Below are 25,450 nucleotides of genomic sequence, written 5' to 3'. Positions count from 1 at the left end.
CAAAGGCGGAGGCGTTCAAGGTACGTCACATCATGAAAAGCTTTTCTGACGATACCTTTCATATGTTGTCAAAAAGGCCCTGGTACTGTTTCTGAGGTCACTGAGCTTTGCCAGAGTTTCGACGACCTCTGCAGACAGCGTCATCTCAAGCGGCGCCCACCTGTGTCCGACGACACCCGCGAGAGCAAGGTCACCCCTCCTGACATTGACTCCTTGATTTGCTATCTAAAGAAGTTCGTCCGTTCTGAGGTCGCTCGTCAGTTTTTGCTGCTGTCCTCTGCCGCGCAACCAGCTTCGCATTTGACTGCCAACCTTCGCCAAATCATACATCAGCAAGTTTGCACAGCTCTGCCTTCTGTCCGCGAGACTCCATCAGTGCCGCCTCCCGTTGCCTATACCGAGGTGAATGAACCTCTCAGCTATGCCGAAGCTATCGCATTGCCACCACCTCAGCCACGTGCACCATTTACATCAGCCGTGCCACTCACTCCGTTTCCCCAACGTACCCACAGATCAGTGGCGTACTCCTTACAACGAGCCAGTACGTTTTGCGTGTTACCATATTGCATGATTCTGCCGCCGCAGCGCGACATCCTAGCGCCGTAGCTTCGACTACGATCCATATGTTTCACTGTACCCGTTGTCCTCGGCATCTCGGAATCCCGGCCAGGGATCTTGATACTCGGACCACCGCCCTCTTGCTGATCGCCGTTCGCCATCGCCTCAACGCCGCTCGCTTTCACCCTTGCATCGCCGTCCTTCTACGCCGGAAAGGGAAAACTAATCGCCGCAATTCCTTAGGCAGGAACTGCGTCACCCACGAAAAGTCCAAGGATCCTCCCTTCTTCGACTAATGTGATTGATGTGTATGTGGACGGTGTCGCTGCACTCACCCTCATCGGCACTGGCACCGCAGTTTCAGTTCTTAGTGTCAAACTTTGCCGTTTGCTCAGAAAGGCTACGACGCCAGTGTCAGACGTGTCACTTCGTAATGCACAGCAATGTTAAGGCGTGCAGACACGGACACAAGAGTGTCCGTGTCTGCACGCTTTAGCTCTTGTTTGCATTATGAATCCTTACCAACTAGCTAAGCTTTTTGTCGTTCTAAGTGTCACTTCGTACTGCCAGCACAGACCGCATCCCGCCGGCGGCTGCATGCACTGCTCGCATTGTGATCAAAGGCCTCCTCTACATCGTCGAATTTTTAGCGCTAAGCTCTTAATGTCTTGATCTTATTTTTGGCTGGGATTTTCCGCTAATAAGGCTGTCATCGACTGTTCTCGTGCTGAAGTGTAATTTCAAAAGCTTTGAGACGTCCCGTTTCTTGACGCCTCGGGAAGCTAAAGTATTTGTTGCAGAAGACGTTGCAATTTCACCGCACTCCTCTGCCAATTTACCGTGGTGTCATGCAACATTGTTGCTTATACAAATGCAATTTTCACGCCATCTGCCATTTTCGTTCATCGCAAATGCTCCCCGCTGCCTTTTGCTCTTTGAGACGTCTGTGACTGCTGTAAGACTGTCAGAAGTCTGTCAACAGAATGCTCGTACCCAACAAATTGTCATGTCCCCTGACTTTGCTGAGTGGGGAATGCGTTGGCCACCTTCAGTATGTCGCTGCCGTCATTGAGATGCCAAATGGTTCCATCACCACTGAAGAGGCCACCGGAGTGACCTGGAAGCCCGCGCAACAGCCGACTTCGAACGATGTTCTAAATAGCTCCATCGCCAACCCATTGACTGTTTCCCAATGCGCCCAGTACAATGCCCGTTGTTCTTCTCACTGCCGGCCTGTTTCCCTGGACCGCTTGACATCAATTTGTTACCGCATCGACACGGGTGCCAATGGACCACTGCGACAAAGACCATACCGTGTGTCCGAGACAAAGCGCGGTGTTATCGATGACGAATAAGCCGATATTCTTAAGCGCGGCGTCATCCAGCTTTCGAATAGCCCTTGCTCAGCCCCAGTTCTTGTTAAGAAGTCTGATGGATCTTACCGTCGACTTAACAAAATCGCTCGCAAAGATGTTTACAATTTGCCGGAGAATTGGCGATGCCTTTGACTGCCTTTAAGGCGCAGAGTTGTTCTAGTCTATCGACTTACGAAGCGACTATTGACAAGTCACCATGGCGTCAAGTTTCACACCTTAAATGACCTTTGTCATGCCAGGTGTCCTTAATGGATTTCGCGTCATGCCCTTCGGGCTTTGCAGCTCCCCCGCGACTTTGGAGTGTCTGATGTACAAGCTTTTGCGTGGTCTCAAGTGGGAAACGTGCCTGTGCTACTTCGATTATGCGGTTACTTTTCCACTCGAGATTTTCATACATCACTGTAGGCTAAAAGTGTTGCAGTGCCTAACTGATGCCAGCCTTCAGCGCAACCTGAAGAAATGCCGATTTGGCACCAGTCAGCTCACCATCCTTGGCCATGCGCTATGTAAAAACGGTATTCTTGCCGACGCCGCCAAGTCTTTTGCAGTTGCTAATATTCCCAAACCTTCCTCCGTAAAAGAACTTCGCAACTTCCTCTGTTCTTACTTTCGTCGCTGCATTCAGAACTTTGCTTCCATCAACGGTCTCTTGAATTAGCTTCCACGGAGCGCCTTGAACAATTACGCCTGGTCGTCCGCCAGTGACAATGCCTTCCAAGAGTGGTGTCATCTACTAACCTCGCCGCCGATACTGCGTCACAGTTCCCACCGAAGTACACACCGACACCAGCGGTGTTAGACTCGGCGTTGTGCTTGCGCAGTGCAAGTCTGGCTTCGACGAGAACGCCATTGCATACGTAAGCCGCACCCTCACCAAAACAGAGATGAATTATTTCGTTAGGGCAAAGGAATGTTTGGCCATCATCTGGGCACTTGGTAAATTTATATCTGAGCTCTATGACCGTAACTTCGGCGTAATTACACACGACCATGCGCTTTGCTGGCAGTCCATGTTGAAGTACCACTTAGGCCGATCAGCACGCTGGGCTTTGCAGTTGCAACGTTTCGACACGCGCGTTGACCACAGGTCTCGCCGCCACCACACCAATGTCGACACGCTGTGACGTTCGCTTGTGACAACTGAAGGGGCTACCTGCCTGTCTGCCGCTCACGAAGTACTTTCATTCCCAGCAGGCGGCGACATGACTTTGGAGCAACGCAAGGATTCCTGAATAAGCCCTCTTCTTCGCTTACTTGCAATCTAATCGACTCTTATTCCACCTTACCGAGCTTTTCGCCGTCAAGCTTCTCGCTTCGAGATGGGGGATGACATTCTCTATCGCTGGAGCTATCTGTTTGATGGCCGCAAGTGGCTGCTGGTCATACACCGACATCTTCGTGGTGAAATATGTTCTGCCTATCACGCTGACCCACAGACTGCGCATGCGTGTGTCTTGAAAACGTACGCCCAACTTCGCTCCAGGTTTTACTCGCATGGCACGCTCACCATCGTATACAAATACATTCGAACGTACCCTCAGTGCCAACGCCGCATGGTTCCTGTTCAGCATGTCTATTGTCCACTCCAGCCAATTCCGTGCCCTGCCAGGCCCTTCGATCGCACAGGCATTAATCTGTACGGACCACTTCCGAACACGGCTTCCGGAAACCGCTGCAGAGTCGTTGCCATCGAAAGTCTGACACGATACGCAGAAACAGCCGCTCAGCCTGCTGTCACAACCCGTAATATGGCATCCTTCCTTCTGCGAAACTTCATTCTCCGTCACGGCGCACCTCGCGAACTTTTGAGCGATAGAGGGCGTGTTCCTCTCCGAAGTCGTAAACGTGCTCCTTGCTGAATGTCACATCGTTCATCGCACCACCAGCGCCTACCATCCTCAATATTATGGTTTCACGGTAAGATTGAACCAGACTTTTGGCGACAGGTTCCTCAAGTACATCGTCTCTGATCACATTGATTGACACATTATTTTGGTGGTCATGATGTACGCCTGCAACGCTATGGCACAGGCGACCACAGGTTTCCCCATACTTTTTCTTGTATGGCCTCGAACCTTCGACCACACACGACACCATTATTCCGCACCGACGCGACTCGTCTGAATGCCGACCCATCTCGAGCTTCCCGCCACGCCGAGGAATGCCGTCAGTTCGCCCGCCCGCTCCGCCACAACCGTTGATCATTGGCTCAAAAAATTTCGACGTGATCATGACCACACGCCTTGTCACTTTCTTCCAGACTCCCTTGTATGGCTTTGGGTTCGAGCTGTCCCTGCTGGCCTCTCCTTCAAGCTTGTCCCTAGATATCAAGGTCCCTACCGTGTCCGAGCGCAGACATCGCCTGTGAACTATATCGTCGAGCCTGTCCCGCCATCTGCGGGCCAACGCTGTCATGGTCGCGAAACCGTCCACGTACAGGGCCTTAAGCCGTATCACGACCCACTCATAATATGTTAACCATGAGTTCCTAGGATGGTTCCTTTTCCGATTGGGGGAGGGGTGATTGTAGTGAAGAAGGATGCCCGGCGCTGCCGCCTCACCGCCAGTCGTCGTAGTCGCGAGCTTGAGGTCGCCCGGGGCTACTTCGGTTTATATGCTACCAACGCTGCTTGCCGCTCTCTTGTCCTGTCCTTTGTCAGGATTAGAGTACACGTAATTTCCCCTATGCTGTCCTTGATGTCTGTTTGTTGGCTTCTTATGATATGAATAACAAAAATCGGGCCCTCAGTTTCCTTTCTTCTCGTTCAATACATAGCGAGGCGTTGAATCCGGAGGCATTCTTGCCTTCAGATAGCATGTAATTATTAACCAGTTGCCTTCATCCAAAAAGATCACGTACACGTGACGCCTACGACAAAATACCATGCTTCACATCCGCCGTCAAGGCCGTGAGGTGTGGCGCTGGCTAACACTCCCAGGTTTATTTTTAGTAGATACACATAAATACCTTAGAAAGTGGATGGGAAAGTGGCGCCGCGGTAGCTCAACTGGTAAGTGCATCGTACACGCACTGTGAAGACGTGGGTTTGTGCCTCATGTACGGTCAGTTGTTTTTTCATTCACTTTCAATTCCAATAATTTATCCTCAGCATCATTATTAGCCTGGTTACGCCCACTGCAGGACAAAGGCCTCTCCCATACTTCTCCAACTACCCCAGTCATGTACTAATCATAGCCATGTCTTCCCTGCAAACTTCTTAATTTCATCCGCCCACCTCACCTTCTGCCGCCCCCTGATACGCTTCCCGTGCCTTGGAATCCAGTCCATAACCCTTAATGACCGTCGGTTACCTTCCCTCCTCATTACATGTCCTGCCCATGCCCATTTCTTTTTCTTGATTTCAACTAAGATGTCATTAACTCGAGTTTGTTCCCTCACCCAATCTGCTCTTTTCTTACCTGTTAACGTTACACCTATCATTCTTCTTTCCATAGCTCGTTGCGTCGTCCTCAACTTAAGTAGAACCCTTTTCGTAAGCCTCCAGGATTCTGCCCCGTACGTCAGTACTGGTAAGACACAGCTGTTATACACTTTTCTCTTGAGGGATAATGGCAACCTGCTGTTCATGATCTGATAATACCTGCCGAACGCACCCCAGCCCATTCTTATTCTTCTGAATATTTCAGTCTCATGATCCGGATCCGCGGTCACTACCTGCCCTATGTAGATGTATTCCCTTACCACTTCCAGTGCCTCGCTACCTATCGTAAGCTGCTGTTCTGTTCCGAGGCTGTTAAACATTACTTTAGTTTTCTGCAGAATAATTTTTAGACCCACTATTCTGCTTTACCTCTCCAAGTCAGTGAGCATGCATTGCATTTGGTCCCCTGAGTTACTAAGCAAGGCAATATCATCAGCGAATCGCAACTTTCTGAGGTATTCTCCATCAACTTTTATCCCCAATTCTTCCCAATCCAGGTCTCTGAATACCTCCTGTAAACACGCTGTGAATAGCATTGGAGAGATCGTATCTCCCTGCCTGACGCTCTCTTTATTGGGATTTTGTTGCTTTCTTTTTGGAGGACTACGGTGGCTGTGGAGCCGTTATAGATATCTTTCAGTATTTTAACATACGGCTCGTCTACACCCTGATTCCGTTGTGCCTCCATGACTTCCGAGATTTCGACTGAATCAAACCCTTTCCCGTAATCAATGAAAGCTATATATAAGGGTTGGTTGTATTCCGCACATTTCTCAATCACCTGATTGATAGTGTGAATATGGTCTATTGTTTCGTAGCCTTTACGGAATCCTACCAGGTCCTTTGGTTGACAGAAGTCAAATGTGTTCCTGATTCTATTTGCTATTACCTTAGTAAATACTTTGTAGGCAACGGACGGTAAGCTGATCGGTCTATAATTTTTCAAGTCTTTGGCGTCCCCTTTCTTATGGATTAGGATTAAGTTAGCGTTCTTCCAAGATTCCGGTACGTTCGAGGTCATGAGGCATTGTGTATATAGGGCGGCCAATCTTTCTAGGACAGTGTTCCCACAATCCTTCAACAAATCTGCTGTTACCTCATCCTCCCCAGCTGCCTTCCCCCTTTGCATAGCTCCCAAGACGTTCTTTACCTCTTCCGGTGTTACTAGTGGGATTTCAAGTTCCTCTAGCCTATTCTTTCTCACCTTATCGTCGTGGGTGTTACTGGTACTGTATAAATCTCTATAAAACTCTTCAGCCACTTGAACTATCTCATCCATATTAGTAACGATATTGCCGGCTTTGTCTCTTAATGCATACATATGATTCGTGCCAATTCCTAGTTTCTTCACTGCTTTTAGGCTTCCTCCGTTCCTGAGAGCATGTTCAATTCTATCCATATTATACTTCCTTATGTCAGCTGTCTTACGCTTATTGATTAACTAATTCAAAAGTTCTGCCAGTTCTATTTTAGCTGTAGGGTTAGAGGCTTTCATACATTGGCGTTTCTTGATCAGATATTTCGCCTCCCGTGATAGCTTACTTGTATCCTGTCTAACGGAGTTACCACTGACTTCTATTGCACAGTCCTTAATGATGCCCAAAAGGTTGTCGTCCATTGCTTCAGCACTAAGGTCGTCTTCCTGAGTTAAAGCCAAATACCTGTTCTGTAGCTTGATACGGAATTCATCTATTCTCTCTCTTACTGCTAACTCATTGATCGGCTTCCTATGTACCAGTTTCTTCCGTTCCCTCCTCAAGCCTAGGCTAATTCGGTATCTTACCATCCTATGGTCACTGCAGCGTACCTTGCCGAGCACGTCCACATCTTGTATGATGCCAGGGTTAGCGCAGAGTATGAAGTCTATTTCATTTCTAGTTTCGCCATTCGGGCTCCTTCACGTCCACTTTCGGCTATCCCGCTTGCGGAAGAAGGTATTCATTATCCGCATATTATTCTGTTTTGCAAAGTCTACGAATAACTCTCCCCATTTATTCCTAGTGCCTATGCCATATTCCCCCACTGCCTTGTCTCCAGCCTGCTTCTTGCCTACCTTGGCATTGAATTCGCCCATCAGTATAGTGTATTTTGTTTTGACTTTACCCATCGCCGATTCTAGGTCTTCAGAGAAGCTTTCGACCTCCTTGTCATCATGACTAGATGTAGGGGCGTAGACCTGTACGAACTTCAATTTGTACCTCTTATTAAGTTTGACGGCAAGACCTGCCACCATCTCGTTAATGCTAGAGAATTCCTGTATGTTACCAGCTATATTCTGATTAATCAGGAATCCGACTCCTAGTTCTCGTCTCTCAGCTAAGCCCGGTAGCACAGGACGTACCCCCTTTTTAGCATTGTTTATGCTTCTTTTGTCCTCCTAACTTCACTCAGCCCTATTATATGCCATTTACTGCCCTCTAATTTCTCCAATAGCACTGCTAGACTCGCATCACTACATAACGTTCTAGCGTTAAACGTTGTCAGGTTCAGATTCCAATGGCGGCCTGTCCGGATCCAGAGAATCTTAGCACCCTCTGCTGCGTCACAGGTCTGACCGCCGCCGTGGTCAGTTGCTTCGCAGCTGCTGGGGACTGCGGGCCGGTGTTTGATTGTATTCATATGGGAGGTAGTGGCCAAGTACTGCACCATGGTGGCCAATCGTGCTGTGGTGAGGGAGTGCGTTACTGGTTCTGGTAACCGTGATCAGGCCGCACTCCAGGCCTGTTTATGCAATTTTATCAACACGCGGATCCTTTTTCTTTTTTTATGCGGTGGAAAATTGCGCGGCACCGGGATTCAACCCACGGTCCTCTTGCACGCGAGGCGGATGTTCTACCTTGATTGATTGATTCTTTATTGGTTTATCACATATACATGTGGTGGGAGGCGAAGGGAAAAGCCATTAAAGGATTGCTTGAGGGAGTGCTTCGCCCCCATACTGGCAGAGACAACAGCAGAGGCACACACGTTTTGTTCACATGGTCGTACACATTTACAAAACCATCATATTAAGCACAGCATTGTCATAAACTTTAACAAAACCATAACATTAAACACATTAGTTACTGTCCTACGTAGGGCATCATGCGTTAACATACTTAACTTCACCTCAGCATCGACGCCACACCTCTAAGCCACACCTACGCCAGCACCTCTACACCCTCTTAATTAATAATAAATAATTAATAATTTATACCTTAATTCAATCAGAAGTACAAGTAATTTCCCCTATGATTTTCTTATAGTCTTGGTTTGCTGGCTTCTTCTGATAAAGGCGAAAACATGTGGCAGTAAGGACCACGAAGATGGTCCTCAACTCTTGAACAGCTACAAATTCCCATTTCAGAATTTCGATGAACCAACATATTAATGCAAAGCACTGGCCACACGCAGAAAGATGTCTTACACATACTACTACGAGACTTGTTCTTTGCCTTAAGGTAGACAGGGATAGGCGAGAATGATACAAGATTGGGAACGTCTTGAAAGGACAAGCTTACTGCATAGCAAGGCTTTTGATATTTTGGAATTGTACCCGCATTGATGATGCCATTATGGAATGCCGCTATTGCTTCGAGCTGGCAAACAATCTTTTCGCTCGACGGCTGAACGCCGCTATTACGTGTGTGTACAAGAACCGAACCGCCTGTCCCCTTTTTCCGCCTTCGGCAGAACTGGTACGTACTCTATACAGCAGTTCTAGCATCATGAAGTCGAAGCAGTGGCTTCGGCTGTTCTTTCCAGTGCCGACAAATGTTTCGCACAGCTTCAGTTTTCTTCGCTTGCATCATATAAGTGCTACATATGTTATCTAAGTTGGTATCTAAATTTAGGGGTGGGAAAAACGATGAATGCAGTTGACAGGGGCGCTGCACGCCGTTTGCAGGCATGATCGGTATTCCGAGCGCTAGCCTGGGCTGCTTCATGGGCGGCTACGTGGTTTCCAAGCTGAACCTGAGCTGCTCCAACATCATACGCATGTGCGTACTCATCTCGGTGATGAACTGGTTCGTATTCTACGCGCTGCTCATCGCCTGCCCGAACCAGCGCTTCGAGGGCATCGACATTGAGAAGAAGATGTGAGTGCTGCGGGTCCCTCTGCGAGCGCAGCTTGCGTCAGGGCCACTAATACTCGCGCACGTCTTTCCTGCGGCTACGAAGGGAAACTTACGGGAGGAGAAGCACACGCACGACAGCGCTCCTGAAAATAGTCGCGAGGTTTCAGTCTACGTATTCAGTCTAGGATCGCCAATATCGTACGCGTTTGTCTGAAGCAGCATTGGGACGGCATTTTCAACTCCTTATTGCTCACGTGAATTGAACCTCATGGGCCTGCAAATCAAAGAAAAATACTGACAAGCCATGAACTGGCGTTAATAATTTAATAATAAAAAAAGATTTTCTACGAACCGGGGACCGAATTCACAAGGCTTTTTAGTTCGTAAGTGCTATTATTGATTGGCTGGCCGTTTTTTTCTAATAATATGCCCAGCATCAGGATTGGCGGAAATTTTCTCTCATGAACAGTTCTATCAGGGGACATTTCTTTGGGAATACGGGCCCAGTTCCCGTTTGGCTACCCAGGATGTGTATGTTTCGTGATCTCAGGGAAGAGGACATCGCGACGTTCAGGCACACCCTTCGGCTCACTTGGTCGTCTGATGTTGTGCTAAATTGTTCCGCGCAAGAAGTGCAGCATATGTCAGTATTTCTTTCTACTTGCTGAGGAACAGTGAACACTACTAACCTCACTGCATGATTGCGAAAAGTTTTTGCTTTGACAGACGCCAACACAGAAGGTACACATGGAACGCTTTGTGTGTCGGTGTTGTGTGTTGTGTTGTGTTGTGTGTCGCGACTCTGAATGCACCAATTTCATATGTTAAAAAATGCAAAACACCACTGATCGCTAAACTTAAATTTTCTGCTTTGCACTGCCACGTTTCGGAAAATGTGGTACCATCAAGAGGAGCAAGCTACGCTGAATCAGTATAGATCCGAGTGACGGCAACACTAAACTGCTTAATACTGCCGGACTAGTCGGCGCAGTGACACGTGCGTGGAAGTCCCGCCTCCGTCCCTGTACTTTCCCCTTCATTGCGCATATTTCCCTAGGAAAATTACTAGAGGGAACTATGGCGCTAGTGTCTACGGAAGCTACAAGCTTGGCCGTTCAGCGAGCATGGGAAGGATGGTCACAGTATACGTATTTCCCTAAACTTCCTGCTTCTGGCTTCAAACTTCTTTGTGGCTTTGCAAATTGATTGAGTATAGACCACCTTGCCATTTTGCTTGCAGGCACATTTGAAATATTCGTTTTTTTCTTCTCCACAGAAATAGAGCTGGCAAGAAAGGCATGACGAGCCACAGTAGTGAGACAAAGCAGGCGCCCGCAGATTTTCAGCAGCCTTCATGTGCTGCTAATTACAAATATCCCAGTTTTGGGACTATAAGTCGCACCTCTGCCTAACTCGATCACACCCCTTACTTATCGCGATTTGAGAAAAAAAAAAAAAAACGTGGTGTGTAATGCGTAAGTCGCACCGTAGTATAAGACGCACTTAGATCACCTTGGTTGGCATGATACAACGCACGCTTTACTTACCCATTTCAAAGCATTCAATTTCCGTCAACAAACATTTTTACCAGCCAATAATTTTAGCAGAAAGGAGTAACATTACATTTAGGTGCAGAAAATCAACATTTCTTGCACTTCAATTGTAGCCATCGCAGACCTCATCCTCCGACGCAGTCAAACCAGTCAGCTGTTAGGGCCGGGAGTTTGGTTGGGCCATCGTCGTCGGCTTCTGAGTAACTTTTAGGGGATGTTGTAGGAACGTAGCATTTGAATATGTAGAAAGGTCTTGTGCGAGCTGCCTTCAAAACACGTATTACTTTTTTGCATAGCAGGCTGACAGTGCACGGGATCCACATTTCCTTGGAGCCGTAGGGTCACTGCTGCTAAGGCGCATGCGAAACTGCCGGTAGCACAGTTCCCAACAAAAATTGCTCGGTAAAACACGAGGAAGGTTAGGTTAGACAAATCCATGTAAGTTCACCACATCTGTGGCAGCCGAACGCTTGCGCTGCGAGAGTTGCGTCTAGTAATTTTTTGCAGTAGGCTTCGTGCTCTATACATAGCCTTCAAGACAGGCGGGGGGGGGGGGGGGGAGTGGTGTCACCGCGCGTCGCCTGATCTCTGAGGCCATGGTCTATAGAGAGCATCGCGCGAGCGTGCGCCCGTCACTCTGTCGCCTCCTCCTCCTCCTCTTCCTCATCCTCGCCGCAGGGTACTCACGCCCAAGTGCAGCAGCGACTGCATGTGTCCGCTTAGCTTCAATCCCATCTGCGGTCGGGACCACAAGATGTACACGTCACCGTGCCTGGCCGGCTGCCGCAACGAGACCCAGGACGTCAAGGCCTCGACCACGGTCAGTGGCTCGGTCGCACGAGTGCGCGCTGTCGGAGAGCTTTCGCCGAACCGTGTTTGGGAACATTGCGCACCGCGGTTTTCGTAACACCGAAGTAGAGGACGGAGCGTAGTTTCGCACAAATGTTGCTAGGAGGAAAAATGGCGCCAGTGCTCTAGGGGAGCGTTAAGTACGGCGTGTCGGCCAGAGTACAGAGTGGGAATTGCACCTCTATTACCTTTCTCTCTGTGCACCAGGTTGTCCTGAAAAAGCGCAGATAGTGAAAACTACTGTTATCCCTAAATTGTAAGAAGAAACGAGCGAAAGTCTTGAACAGATAGTCAGCACAGATATCATACAAGATATCCTAGAGCTGGACCCAGCTACCGTAGAACGCATACACCGGTTAGGCAGACCGCAAGCGAAAAAGACTAGGCCGGTAATTTTTAAACTTCTAAATTCCCGCGACCAATCGGCGATATTGAAAAAAAGGTTTTAGACTTAAAGACTCAAAACTCGCCATTGGGGAAGATTTTTCTCCTAAAGTTGGGGACATTAGAAAGAAACTGTGGAACAATGCCAAAGAAAATCGCGAATAACACGACAAAGTCTCCCTCGCCTTTGACAAACGGTACATTAACAGTCGCGCCTTTGTTTGGTACGAGGAAACCAATGACAAAGTACCCCTTAAAAAAACGAAGCGGAATAAAGAAAAATAAGCGGCCCACCAATGACGCGGGGAACAGCTCGATAAGAGAACTAACAATCGTAAATGTAATTGCAAGAAGCTTACTAAACAAAATATAATCTTTCGAAAACCTGTTAACTGATCGCGAACCTGATATAGTCGCCGTCACAGAAACGTGGCTTTCACAAGATATTTCCAGCCATGAAATCATTCCGCCGAGCTATTCAGTCATTTGCAAAGATCGGGGTTCCCGTGGCAGGGGCGTAGCTCTTGTGATAAAGAAAAACCTCACATTTGTTTAATGCCAGATGTGTCAGGTCAGTGCGTTTTGCAGACTTCTTCGTAACAATACTACTATTTGTGTGGGTTGCTTCTATAGAAGTCCCTCTTCTGGTGATGAGAACATTTCTGCCATTCATGAGTTTTTACACCGATATGCTAACAACTCTAGAATTACCTTTATGGGAGACTTTAACCTTCCGGACGTGGACTGGGTAACTACGCATCACACATCATCTTCTTCAGAAATTCTGGTTCACCTCATGTTATCATTTAAACCTCACCAGAGAGAGAAAAATAACGTTTATTTGCACCCGCAAAAAAGAGCGCCGAGGAGTCAAGAGTCTTTCTTTCTCTTTGGCTGGCTCCTCCCTTTTCAGCTGGCTGATGCTCCTTGGAGCTCAGCGGTGTCCAGGGCCATGCGGATGACTTCTCTGTGATCATCTTCATTCGAGCTGGTCATTAAAGTCTCCCAGGATTGTCTATCCCTATCTGGTTTATTGTATCTTGGACATGTCCATATTATGTGGATCATGTCCGCTTTTGCCCCGCAGTGTTTGCAATTCATGGTATCAATGCTATCGTGCCATCTCTTCAGGATGTAGGGGTTGCAGATCACCCCCGCTTGGAGTTGCCTCCATGTTATCTCTTCTTGTTTACTTAGTTTCTTATGCGCCGCTGGCAGTGTTTTCCTTCCCATTCTATAATAATCGAGAATTTCGCTGTAAGTGTTTATGCCTTCTTCTTTTAGTAGGGGCTCCCTGGCTGTAGAGGCTGCATTGGTGTACCGGTAAATAAGCTCTCGGGCCGATGCGTGCGCTTTCTCGTTGCCGGGCAAGCCTTCGTGGGCAGGAGTCCATATAAGGTTTACTGATTCTTCTGGAATTGGTCCTTTCTCCAATATGTTGAGCGCCTCTTTGGAGATTCTCCCTGCGGTATAATTCCTGATACCTGTTTTGGAATCTGACACTATGATTTTAACCCCTTTTTGAGTCAAATCTAGGGCTAGGGCCACCTCCTCTGCAACCTCCACTCTGTTTTGCGGGGTACTGCAGCTCTTTGAGTTCTCACCGTTAGCCTGGGTCGTCACTGAGACAAAACCTGGTCTGCTTTCATATTCTGCAGCATCCGTGTAGAACACCCCTTGCTTTTTATCTAGTGATTTTTGTAATGCTTTAACCCTGTCTTTCCTCCTGTCCTGGTGGTGACTAGGATGCATATTCTTCGGGAGTGGTGGTAAGCGTATCCTGTCTCTGATTTGCGACGGAATGGCTCCCGTGTTTCTTACTTTGTTGTTAGTTTTGTATCCTAGTTTCTCTTGAATTCTCAGACCACCTCTGCTTCTCATTAGTCTCTGTTGCTGGGAGACTAGTGTGGCTTCGATCAACTCTTCTAGGGTGTTTGAAATGCCCATGTTTAGTATCCTCTGCGTAGATGTGCATGGTGGCAGGTTTAGGGCTGTTTTAATTCCTTTCCTAATGAGGATTTCAATTTTGTTTTTCTCGGCCCTTGTTAGTTTAAGGTACGGTGTTGCGTATGTGATCTTGCTGATCGCGAAGGACTGTACTATCCTTAATAGGTTAGCCTCCCTCATGCCTACCTTCTTGTTGGCAAATCTTCTGAGGAGTTGACATGTTTGGCTTACGCTCATTTCAAGCTTTCTAATCGTATAGCACTTATAGTTCAAGCACTCGTATAGCTTTAACATTTGGAATCGCGTCTCCATTAACTGCGAGTTTTATCCCGTGGTTAGGGATTTGCTTTCGATTTTTCTGTGGACTGATGAAGGGAGCCTCCGACTTCGTAGCTGAACATTTAAGTCCGGCTTTTTCTAAGTGCTCTTCAATTATATTTATGGCATTTTGCAGCGTTTCTTCTATGTGGGCGTCACTGCCTCTATTTATCCATAGGGTGATGTCGTCCGCATAGATCGTATGTTCTAGACCCTGTAAGTCCTTAAGTTTGTGCGGGAGTCCCATCATTACTATGTTAAAGAGAGTGGGTGAGAGCACAGAGCCCTGCGGTGTCCCCTTATTGCTGAGTTCTATTCCTTTCTCTTCGTTACCCCCTAGACTAACCGTTACTGTTCTGTCAGTCAGAAAGTCCTTTTTATACTCGTAGGTACGCCTCCCCACGTTTAGGCTACTGAATTTTTCTTAGATTGCCTTGTGGTCTACGTTGTCAAATGCTTTGGCCACGTCTAAGCCAACGATGGCTTTCGTGTCCTTCGTTTGGTGGTCGATAATTTGCTCTTTAAGCTGTAGCATGACATCGCACGCAGATAGGTGTGCTCTGAAGCCTATCATTGTGTCAGGGTGCATGTCTTGGTCTTACAAGTATCTGCTGATTCTAGATTGTATCACGTGTTCCATTAGTTTCCCGACGCATGACGTGAGGGATATTGGTCTGAGGTTTTCGAGACTGAGCTTTTTTCCCGGTTTTGTAATTAGGACTAATTTACCCTCCTTCCATTCTTTGGGGATGTTACCCTTCTCCCAACACTCTTGCATAAAATTCATTAGGTTTACTATTGACTTGTCGTCTAGGTTCGTCAACATCCGATTGCTTATTCTGTCCGGTCCTGCAGCTGTTTTCGTTTTGAGTCGATTCAGCTCGGCCCTGACTTCTCCTACCGTTACGGGGCTGTCCAAGAGGGGGTTCTCTTCGCCTTTGTAGTCCGGTAGTGCTTGTTGCGGACCACATTTAAGATATCTATCCTTAACTTCAGCGAACGATTGTCTATTACTACCTTCGTATTTGTACACTAGTTTCTGCATGTTTCTATGCGTCTCTGATTTGCTGCTTTGGGGGTCTAGTAGGTGTTTCAACAGTTGCCATGTATTTGATTTACCAATTTTGTGATCCATCTGTTCGCATATGCTATTCCAATTTCGTTTCGTGAGTTCGAGTGCATATTGACACGCGTACTTATCTTTATCGGCCGACCACGTTTCGCCGCTTAACAACTGTAATCGCACAGCGAGGGACGCGCCTGCATGTATCCGACGCTTCTGGAAAGTTATCGATGCTTCTACCCGGCTGTCTGTTGTCGCCGAACCTTGTGTTATCTGATTTCATCGCGTGACTCGAATGTTGTAGAACTTTGTGGAAGGCATGCGGGTCCCAAAGATTAGTCTGGAACATTCGACGACCGTTGTATAAAAGCCGACGCGCTTGACCCGCTGATCAGATTTTTCGACGATCGCCGACTGTGTTCGCCGCTATCGTTGCGCTTTAAGTGTAGCTTGTTTTGTGGGCACAGGTTCGCCCAATAAAAGCCAGTTTTGTCTTTCACAGTACTGCTACTGTGTTCTTTAACGTCACTACTACGTGACAATATTCTTCAATCTCTCCGTTCAGGTGCACTAATGCCCTCCTAATGTTTCTATTGCTTCTATGCTCTTTAAATTTTTGCTCTAGCTGCCTTTTTTTCCTCCATAATCCCACCATTTTCCGGTGTACTACCTCTTGCGTTTCGTCTGCCTCCACCTTTTCCGTGGCCTCTTCAACCGCTTCCAAGAGGGCTTTGCTGCAGCTGCCTACATCCTTGAGCTCCTCTTTTTCGGCACATTTCTGCCTAAAGAGGTTCCAATTTACCGCTTCGATCTGCTTGGGTGTGGGAGTTGGTGTGCCGTGTTCTACCACCGTCTCTATTATTCTGTGGTCGCTCCCCAAGTCTTCTCCCATGTTACACCATCGTGCGGTTATGTGCCCCCCTATGAGAGTAAGGTTTGGTGTGGTGTCCCTGGAAACACTATTTCCTTTTCTCGTCGGAACTTGAGGATCTGATAGTAGAGTTAGTTCATGCTTGGAGATAGTATCCCATAATTCTCTGCCTTTCTGTTGCGAGGTTTTGTACCCCCAAGCCGTGTGTGGGGCGTTAAATTCTCCGACTATCGCTATGGGGCTGCTCCCTGCAATGCTTTGGGATCTTTCGATGAGCTGATCGAAGCCACAATTCTTTTTTTGCTTAGGAGAGCTGTATACGTTGAGAACGTATAGGCTCCTATCTTTTCTTTTCCTCGGTACTAGTTCAATTAGGACGTGATCAATCTTATTTGTGTCAGTCTCGTGCAGGGCTGCTGCTAAGTTTCTTTTAACTAAAATAGCTGTCTGCCGATTCTCTCTTTGTCCAGTGTAGGCTGTGTGGCCGGCCAATTTTGCATTTTTCCCACACTCTTGCAACGCAATGACATCTGGTTTATCGATATTAGTTAGGAATGTTCGTAGGACTGCTCTCTTTTTCAGGAAGCCCCTACAATTCCACTGCCAGATCGTGTTATTTTGCCAATGCATTTTGAATGGTAATTATTTGTGTTCTAAACCAATCGAATTCCGCTTTTAAAGCGAAGTCGCGTTTCTCAAATTCTGCTTTGAGGGCGATGTCGCGCTTTTCAAATACCGCTCGAGTTTGTTCCATGAATTGCATCATAGCTCCGTTCATCAGGGTAATATCCTGAGTAACTTTGTCCATGTCACTGTCTGAGTCTGTCTCTCCCGTTCTCTTCTTTTTGAGCGGGGGCCGATCTGTTTTAGGTTCTTTGTCCCCTACACTCTCTTCCTGTCTTGTACTGTTTCCACCCTTCTCTTTTTTCATCTCCTCGATTATCTTCAAAAATTCTTCTCTCTCCTTTTTCCTATCCTCAATCAGTGTTCTGATTTGCTCTTCCTGCCTCTTAATAAGCTCTTTTAGCTCCTGGTTTTCTCTATCCTTTTCTGAATCCTGGGAGACTGTCTGACCAGCCCACCTTGTTACTTGTTTCCTTCTGTTGTGTCTGCTGTTGCGGCGTCTGTAGCCTCGGGAAGGACTCCGAGCGGCTCCTGGTCCTGCTGCTCGATCTCTCGCTTGGCCTGCTTTTACTAAGTTCCTCTTGGTTCGTCTCCTCGGCCGCTTGTTTTTGCTCCCATTGTCTCTTCTTCACGATGTACGGGGTGCGAAATAAATTCCTGCACTTCTTATCCCCGGTGACGTGGTTTTTGCCGCAGAGTTGACACCGCGGCTCGCATTGATGTCCTTCTTGTGGTCTGGTTACCCCACAACCTCTACACCTCGGTTCGTCATTGTCACACACGTCTGATCTGTGTCCGAGTCCTCCACACTTGTAGCATACTTCGTACCTCTTCTTGTATAGGAAGCACCGTAGAATAGCGCCCATGAAGAAAAGCTTGCGTGGAACTTCCTCGTCGTCAAAAGTTAGGAGGAAACTTCTGGTTTTGCCCATTCTTCTTGCTTCTAGGATTGTCGGGTTGTCTTCATCCTCGTTTAGGTTGATTAGGACTTCTTTGTCGGAGTACATTTCCTCTATGCCGTGAATAACTCCACGCCCACAGCTTTCCGGTGCGTTCACGTACGTGACGACCCCGTAATCCTTGTCTCCGATTCTGATCTTATCTATCTTGCTTATTTTTTTTAGCATTCTCCATCGATAATGTGTGGTAGATAATCGTACCTTGTTTGGTGTTTATCACGAAGCGGTCTCCCTTGGCTTCTTGTAGGCTGACGCCCGCGCTTTATCGCACTGCTCTTCCGAGGCTTACTTCCGGTGCCTTCTGAAGCACCGAGAGGCCTTTTCGTAGTCGTAGAGTCACTTTCCAGCCCGTGGCCGGTAGTCTCGGTAGGTTCGATGCTACCGATAGCTCCGCTTCCTTCTTCCCTGCTCCCTTCTTGAGCGCGTCGCGCCGAGCGTCCGCCTAGCGTCCGAGCGTCGTCTCCGCGCCAGCTGGCACGGTCTTCTGCTTCCTTTTCGCCAAAACGGTTAACCATCCTTCGTTGTCGGGTCCCTTAGAATCCACCGTCACTTCCATGTCGCCGTTTCTCTGGGAGCCGCCGCTGGCTTGGGGCTGCCCGTCGACGCCGTCCACGGCTAGGGCCATGCCGAAGCCGAGGTGAGGCCTAGCGTGGCGTTGTGCACTGGTCACAGTTTTTTAGCCGTAAAATCACTAAAAAGCCACTCACAGGCACAAACAATTGTGTCCACAGGGTCCTTGTCACTTCTGAAAATCTATTTTAGCACTTTCGCAGATCATTTTGCCAGAAAAACCACCAGAATTCTTGGTTGTTCGCGGAGCCGGCGTAAACACGTCCTCACTCCTCGACGCTACCTGGCGTTCTCTCTAAACCTCACCAAATAATCCTGAAACCGACGCGTAAGCAAAGTTCAGCAAACAGTATCCTTGACCTTACACTAATCAGCGATCATTTTTCAGGGCACCAAGCACAGACAGAAATTATTGAAGGCATTTCAGATCACAACATCCCGCTATGCTTTTTGCCTCTGGACTGCTCAATAAGAACGCGTTGTAGTACATCTATAGTACCCAACTTCGAGAAGGCGGATGACGCCAGCATACTAACCCACCTTGCGCACGAATTTCAAGCATTTACTGAAATAACCTCCGACCCGTCAATCGATGTGAACACAGCCTGGCTTCATTTTAAGAATATGGTTTCCTACTGCGTAACTAACTATGTTCCGTTAAAAAACAAGCGACCACAAAGAACAAGCCCATGGATAACTTGGGAAGTCATCCACGCAAAGCGTCATGTAGAAAGGATACGTAGCTCTATTAAAAATCATGGATGATGCCCATCCAAAACTAATAAACTAGCATGCGCAGTAGCACATTTTCGACAGACAGCCAAAGAAGCCGAGGAACATTATTTTCATGTAACGCTGCCTAACTTTCTGACAAACAGACCTCAGTGATTCTGGAACCATTTTCACCCTACTAAAGACACGTTATCGGACTTGTCTCCTTAAAAAACTAACGATGCTAATGCTTACAATAGCTATTTTCACTCGAACTTCACAAACGATGACGGCAATCTTTCAGACTTGAGTAGCGGTTCAACATCGCGCATCGATCCTTTAATCATACCTGACGCGGGTATCCTTAACATGTTGCTCACCCTTGACCCTAAAAAATCATGCAGACCAGAGGACATTCCAAACCATTTTTAAAGAGATACGCAGGGTGGTGCAGCCGATACTTGGGCTTCATATTTCGAAAATCCCTATCACAATCACCTTACCCGACGAAGGGAAAAATGCGAAAATCATCCCAATACACAAAACAGGAGATACCTCATTGCCCTCTAATTATCGACCAATATCTCTCACTAGCACTGCTTGCAAGATGCTCGAGCATATCATCCTTAAACAGTTAACAAACGTTCTTGACACTCACAACTTTTTAACGCCACACCAGCACGGATTCCGCCATGGATTGTCAACCGTCACGCAGCTTACGGAAGTTGTGCATGACCTCGCATTTAACATCAACGATTGTAGCCAGACTGATATAATATTATTAGACCTTTAAAAAGCGTTTCATCGTGTATGCCACAGTAAATTATTAACCAAATTGTGAGGTTTTATTGGGAAGGGGGAAATTTTAGACTGGGGAGTAACAGATTTCTTAACAAACCGGACACAATTCGTACTATTTCAGCATGTGGAATCTGCGACAGCGCCGGTCACATCAGGCGTTCCCCAAGGATCCGTGTTGGTGCCACTGTTATTTTTAATTTTCATTAACGACATAACCAGAAGTATAGACTGTAATATCAAACTGTTTGCTGATGACTGCATCATCTAGGAAACAATTAACAGCTACGAAGATCGTCCTTCGCTTAGCAATTCACTAGACCAGCTAAATGAATGTAGCAAAAAATGGCAAATGACTATAAACGCAACTAAATCAGTTTGCATGACGGTAACAAAGGAAAAAAACACGATCTTACGACTTTCCGTACTTTATTAACGGCATAATGCTAACAAAAGTTCATCAGCATAAATATTTAGGCATCACTCTTACTTCTTACTGAAATGGGACGCGCACATTGCCAACGTGACCTCGAAGGCATTGCGCAATCTATTTTATCTCCGAACATGTCTCCCCCTCGCACCCACGTCGACTAAGCTTCTAGCGTATACTACTTTCGTTAGACCGGTTTTGGAGTACGCTAACACAGTTTGGTTTCCCCACTCAGTAACTAATATTACGAATCTGGAAAAAGTACAGCGAAAAGCGCTGCGGTTTATTTGCAAGTACAAGCGCACAGATTCACCCACTAACCTTACGGCTATATCGGGTTTAGCGACGCTATCATCAATAGCGAAGCAAGCACAGGTTAAATTTTTATTTAACTTGATTCACAACTATTATAAGATCAACCTAACAAAATACATGTTTTTCCCAGTCACGATCATCGAGACATAAACATGTACACGCTTTAACAGAATATTCATGCCTTAATGAAACATTCATGTACTCTTATTTCCCCCTCGTGATAAGGGAATGGAATCGCCTCGATCCTTCAGTAATTTCTGCAGACTCATTATCTCAGTTCACATCACGGTTAGAATGCATATTAAGCAATCAGTAACGCAGTCTTATTTACATATTATGCTTTGCAACTCTTGTAAGCTATGCTGATTATCGTGAAGGTGCTTACTGTTATTTTTGTTCTCGTTTTCTGTCATTTTCATGATGTATTCTCTATATTGCTGCGCATGTCTGCTAGATATGTGATATCTTACCTTGATTCTTACCTTGTTCCTTTGCATTCCTTGTTTGGCTTATTGACACGCACTTTGTACGTGGACGTTTATTACCATGTATTTCATTTTTGTATGTCCACCTGCTATGGTTCCTGATGGGACTGGCAGTATTGAAAATACATAAATAAATAAATTACCGGTGCTGCGGTTTTGTAATTTGTGTCTGCAAAGCATCTGTCCGAATGACGTGTTGTCCACGGGCTCTGGCTGGTTCTCAGGCTGCAACAAGGCACATTTTGCTGAGCGTCCGCTCTATTCGCAACTCCAGCAATTCATGCGACACCTAGCGGCAGTTGGGAGAAACGTCATACAGAGGTCCAGTCGCCGTGTGAGCCGTAGAGGCTGCTGTCGCGGACGGAAGAATGGAGCTGCTAGCAAAGAAAAAGCGAACGGCCAAGCAGTTCTGCTGTGTTCCTCGGTGCGTGTCAGCGAGATGGAAGGACAGCGATATTTCCGTTCACGCATTTCCCTCCGAGTCGAAAGGCTGAAGCCGTAGAACCAGGTGGATCGCTAGCTTCCGCATCGGCAAGGCTGTGACGCTGACAATGACTGTTTGCTCACGGCATTTTGCACGGGATAATTTCTTCTTACCAGGTGAGACACTATTGTGAACTTGTGAAATCGAACCTAATGCATGACCATTGTCCATGGCCATTATACATGTCGCTGTGTTACCTTATGCAAATACGTTCCACATTGCGAGCACTGGCGATTGGGCTATGCATTATTTGCTGCATATGTTAGCTGCAACGCGAAATTCGAGCACAGGTTCGAGACCTGTCACAGCGGTTTCTCCGAGGAACGTCTCCTCTGCACTCGTTAACCACATTGGCTGTAATTAGAGCTCATGTTCGACGCTTCACAGCGGTTTCTGCGAGGAATGTCACCTCTGCACTCGTTGGCTACACCCGGCCGTAACTCGGGAGGCTTTTGATGCTCAGCACGTCTCGCGCATCTTATACGGGCGTCGGAGATTCAAATGTTTACGAATGATGTACTAGCAAGTTCGGGAAGTGTTGAGTGTAAACGTGCCACGTATGTGGCATGTTAAAGCGGAATAAATATCATGCGTGGCGCGGATGAACTTGCAGCACAGGCGCACTGCACACGGGCACTTCCCGGCGCGACTGATTACGAATTTGCCACTTGCACTTGAGAATCTCCGACGCGCTCAAGAGTGCCCATATGGCACTGGTATTTCGCACCGACGGCGAGCCTATCACGTTCATTGCAGAAGTTTGCCACTTACGCGACAGCCACATGTAAATTTTACACGCGTTTGCTAGTTGCGAGGAAAATTTACGGCGTCCGCCGTCTACTGACGTGTCCCATATATATGATCAGTATTAGTACCTAAACTAGCTTTATCTGTATTATTATATCATCCCCAAGCCAGTGGCAAAACTACTCCAGTCATGTGGTGGTGTTTGCACCTGTGTACTTCGTGTTATGAGCAGATTTCGACTACATTTTGCAGATGCTACATTCGGTGTACAACGTTGCATAGCCTTGCACACTCTAACCGTGCTTCATTTCCTTGCAAATGCTTTTTTATAAATATTGTGGCCTTGTTTCTGAGGTAAAAAGAAAAATTCTGGGTGCAGCCCATATTGACGCACAATAAAACAAACAATTCATTTATTTTTTCAGATGTAGCATGTCAAAGACGGCGGCTGAAAAAAATGCAATACCAACTGAAAACCTGCCAAGGACGTCATGTTATGATGAGAACAAGGATGCTCATATGAAAGAGCTTTCACTGGCAAGACTTCGCTGACGTGCATATCGGTCAGCCAGAGTAAGTTAATTTGACTGCATGGTGCAGCACTTATATGCTTATGGTACATACACCATGGCTACAAGCATTCAATAAATGTCAACACCTTTTAATGCATTTCAGAATGAATCAAGCAAAGGTGTTGCCCCATGCACCTGTCGGCACGACCACCATGGTAAATTGGCTGCCTGCAACTTGTGCACACATTGCTTCACCACTAATTCCTTGGGATTAAACTCTGACATTGCAGGACGTTCTCCCATCCCCTGACAGCAACAGCATGGACCAAATAAGTGACAAAGGAAATATGGTAATTTGTTTTTGTATATGTATGTGTTGTGGTAGCTGTCTTTACTTAAACGGTGGCATGCTTTCTGGATTTACATCGTAAAAGCATTGTAGCACGTGGTGTGTGATGGGTGCACATTAACTGCAACTTGTGGACACATTGCTTAACCACTGGTTCCTTGGACTGAACTCTATCTGACATTGCAGGACGATTTCCCATCCCCTAACAGCATGGACCAAAGCCTTGCAAACACCATAAGTGACAAGGACATAGCAAATATGGCAATTTATTTGTTCTATATATTTGTGATGTGGTAGCTGTCTTTACCTAGCCGGCAGCATGTTTTCTGGGTTAACTTCGTGAAAGGATTGTGGTGTGTGATGGGTGCAAATTCACTGATGCAAAAACCCTGGCTTTCCTACTTCCAACATTGAATTTAACACATTGACGTGCATTATTGGAATGACAAAAAGGAAGCTGATCTCGCGTCAGATATGTCAGACATTATAACCCTTGCTTTTGTTTTGTGACAGGAATGTGCTTGCCAACCTGGCCCCCGGACATTCATGGCAGAGTACTCAAGAGAAGAAAAAGACGTGGCAAATTTCCTACTAGAAATGGCTTCAGGGACAAGGCTTACAGAAAGCAAGGCTGTCCAAGAGATATCGGGTACTTTTCCACAGAAGTTTGTGAACACGATAAATAGTAGCAACGTAAATACGTTCACAGGCTTGCCATCATTCGATGTGCCATGGCTGGCGACATTGCAAGTAGCCTGCATTGCATAGAGGCATTTGTGCATGTGTCCTTGGCTCCGTCAAAGCGTGGCGGCCTTGAGAGTAAGGGCATGCGGTCTTCTGTGTGGAAATCCAACATTTTTTATGCCACTCAGCCATTTCATACTTTTCAGACACGATCGTTGCCATGTGATCTACATGCTGCACTTGTTTGCATTGGCCAAACCTGCAGACTTCGACTTCAACACACTTTTTGTAAATTAGCAATGCACATTCTTTTGCAACTTGTATTCTTCATTTTAGTGCTAATTTACGCTACACATTCTGATGCAAGTTTTCATCTTATGGTATTCCGAGATATTTGCAGTTCACTTACAGTCTGTGCATAGAGTTGTGGTTATTCTTCAATGGCTGTTTGTTGTCCCTTGCCTTACTTGTATTCTTTCACAAAATAAACCACATGCACTCAATACTTTGTTCACTGTACTCAGTGTCAAGGTGTTTGCCTCATACGTTTTACTCCAGCCCATTTTTGTTGCACTTTTTAGCATATGAGGGTATATCTTGTCAAACAGAACATGAGAAGTATCAAGGAACAGCGTCAAACCTGCATACGATGAGTATTTAAAAAGGTTGGCCACCAGAGTTGAGTACCCTGAAAGAATGGTTTGATTCAAATGACCCCAGCTGGTATATGTACCATAATTTATGCTTCTTCCCAATTTGTTGAATACAGTGCGAATGGCTGTCCTGGGAAGCATAACTAAACCACCGGTAATACAAGATGGGGAGACACTTGTGCAGACTTAACATCAGTGAATGATAATTATTGACCTCCAAAGAGCATATAGAGCTGTCCTTACTATCAACATATCAATAAATGGAAAGTAAGTGACATAAATGTTTAACATGCACTTAAAGCACTTAACAAACACTTTAAGGGGCACTGAAAGACTTCCGACTGATCATAGTGACCTCACTACAAAAGGACATCGCCTGCTGCAAAAATTTTTCGTATCATTGAAGTGTAAGCGGAATTAGTAGTTATTGCACCGATGCATTGCTTTCTCCTTTCGTCTCAGCTAGTGTGCTGGAAGCTACACGGTGCATGGCAAGGGAGCAAGGTCCTGCTCAAGTTTCTTTTTTTTTTGACACATTGCTACTTGTGGTTCAGGCACGCGTGGCACTCTCTAAACGCGAGATGGACGCCTGGAGCTACATCACTTTGAGACCAATCAATACACATGGCTGTCTGATCGTCCTGCGAACAGGGCTTGTGGTGGTCGTGGTATCTATATTATGCAGCATGCCAGTTTCAGGGCCCCTTTG

The 25,450-nt window shown here is 46.6% G+C and overlaps 1 protein-coding gene across 2 annotated transcripts in view; it reads left to right on the top strand.

Annotated features, from left to right (window-relative positions):
* LOC129381699 (solute carrier organic anion transporter family member 4A1-like) overlaps positions 1–25,450 on the top strand; it is a 74,974-nt gene that overhangs the window by 35,906 nt on the left and 13,618 nt on the right. For both annotated transcript variants that reach the window (XM_055064759.1, XM_055064758.2), the window contains exons 7-8: positions 9,264–9,456; positions 11,667–11,808. In XM_055064759.1, the coding sequence (XP_054920734.1) occupies positions 9,264–9,456; positions 11,667–11,808 (335 nt within the window). The remainder of the gene's footprint in view (positions 1–9,263; positions 9,457–11,666; positions 11,809–25,450) is intronic.

The sequence above is a fragment of the Dermacentor andersoni genome, chromosome 11 (genome assembly GCF_023375885.2).
Source record: "Dermacentor andersoni chromosome 11, qqDerAnde1_hic_scaffold, whole genome shotgun sequence".
NCBI classification, from domain to species: domain Eukaryota; kingdom Metazoa; phylum Arthropoda; class Arachnida; order Ixodida; family Ixodidae; genus Dermacentor; species Dermacentor andersoni.
This window is presented reverse-complemented; position numbering and strand designations above follow the sequence as displayed.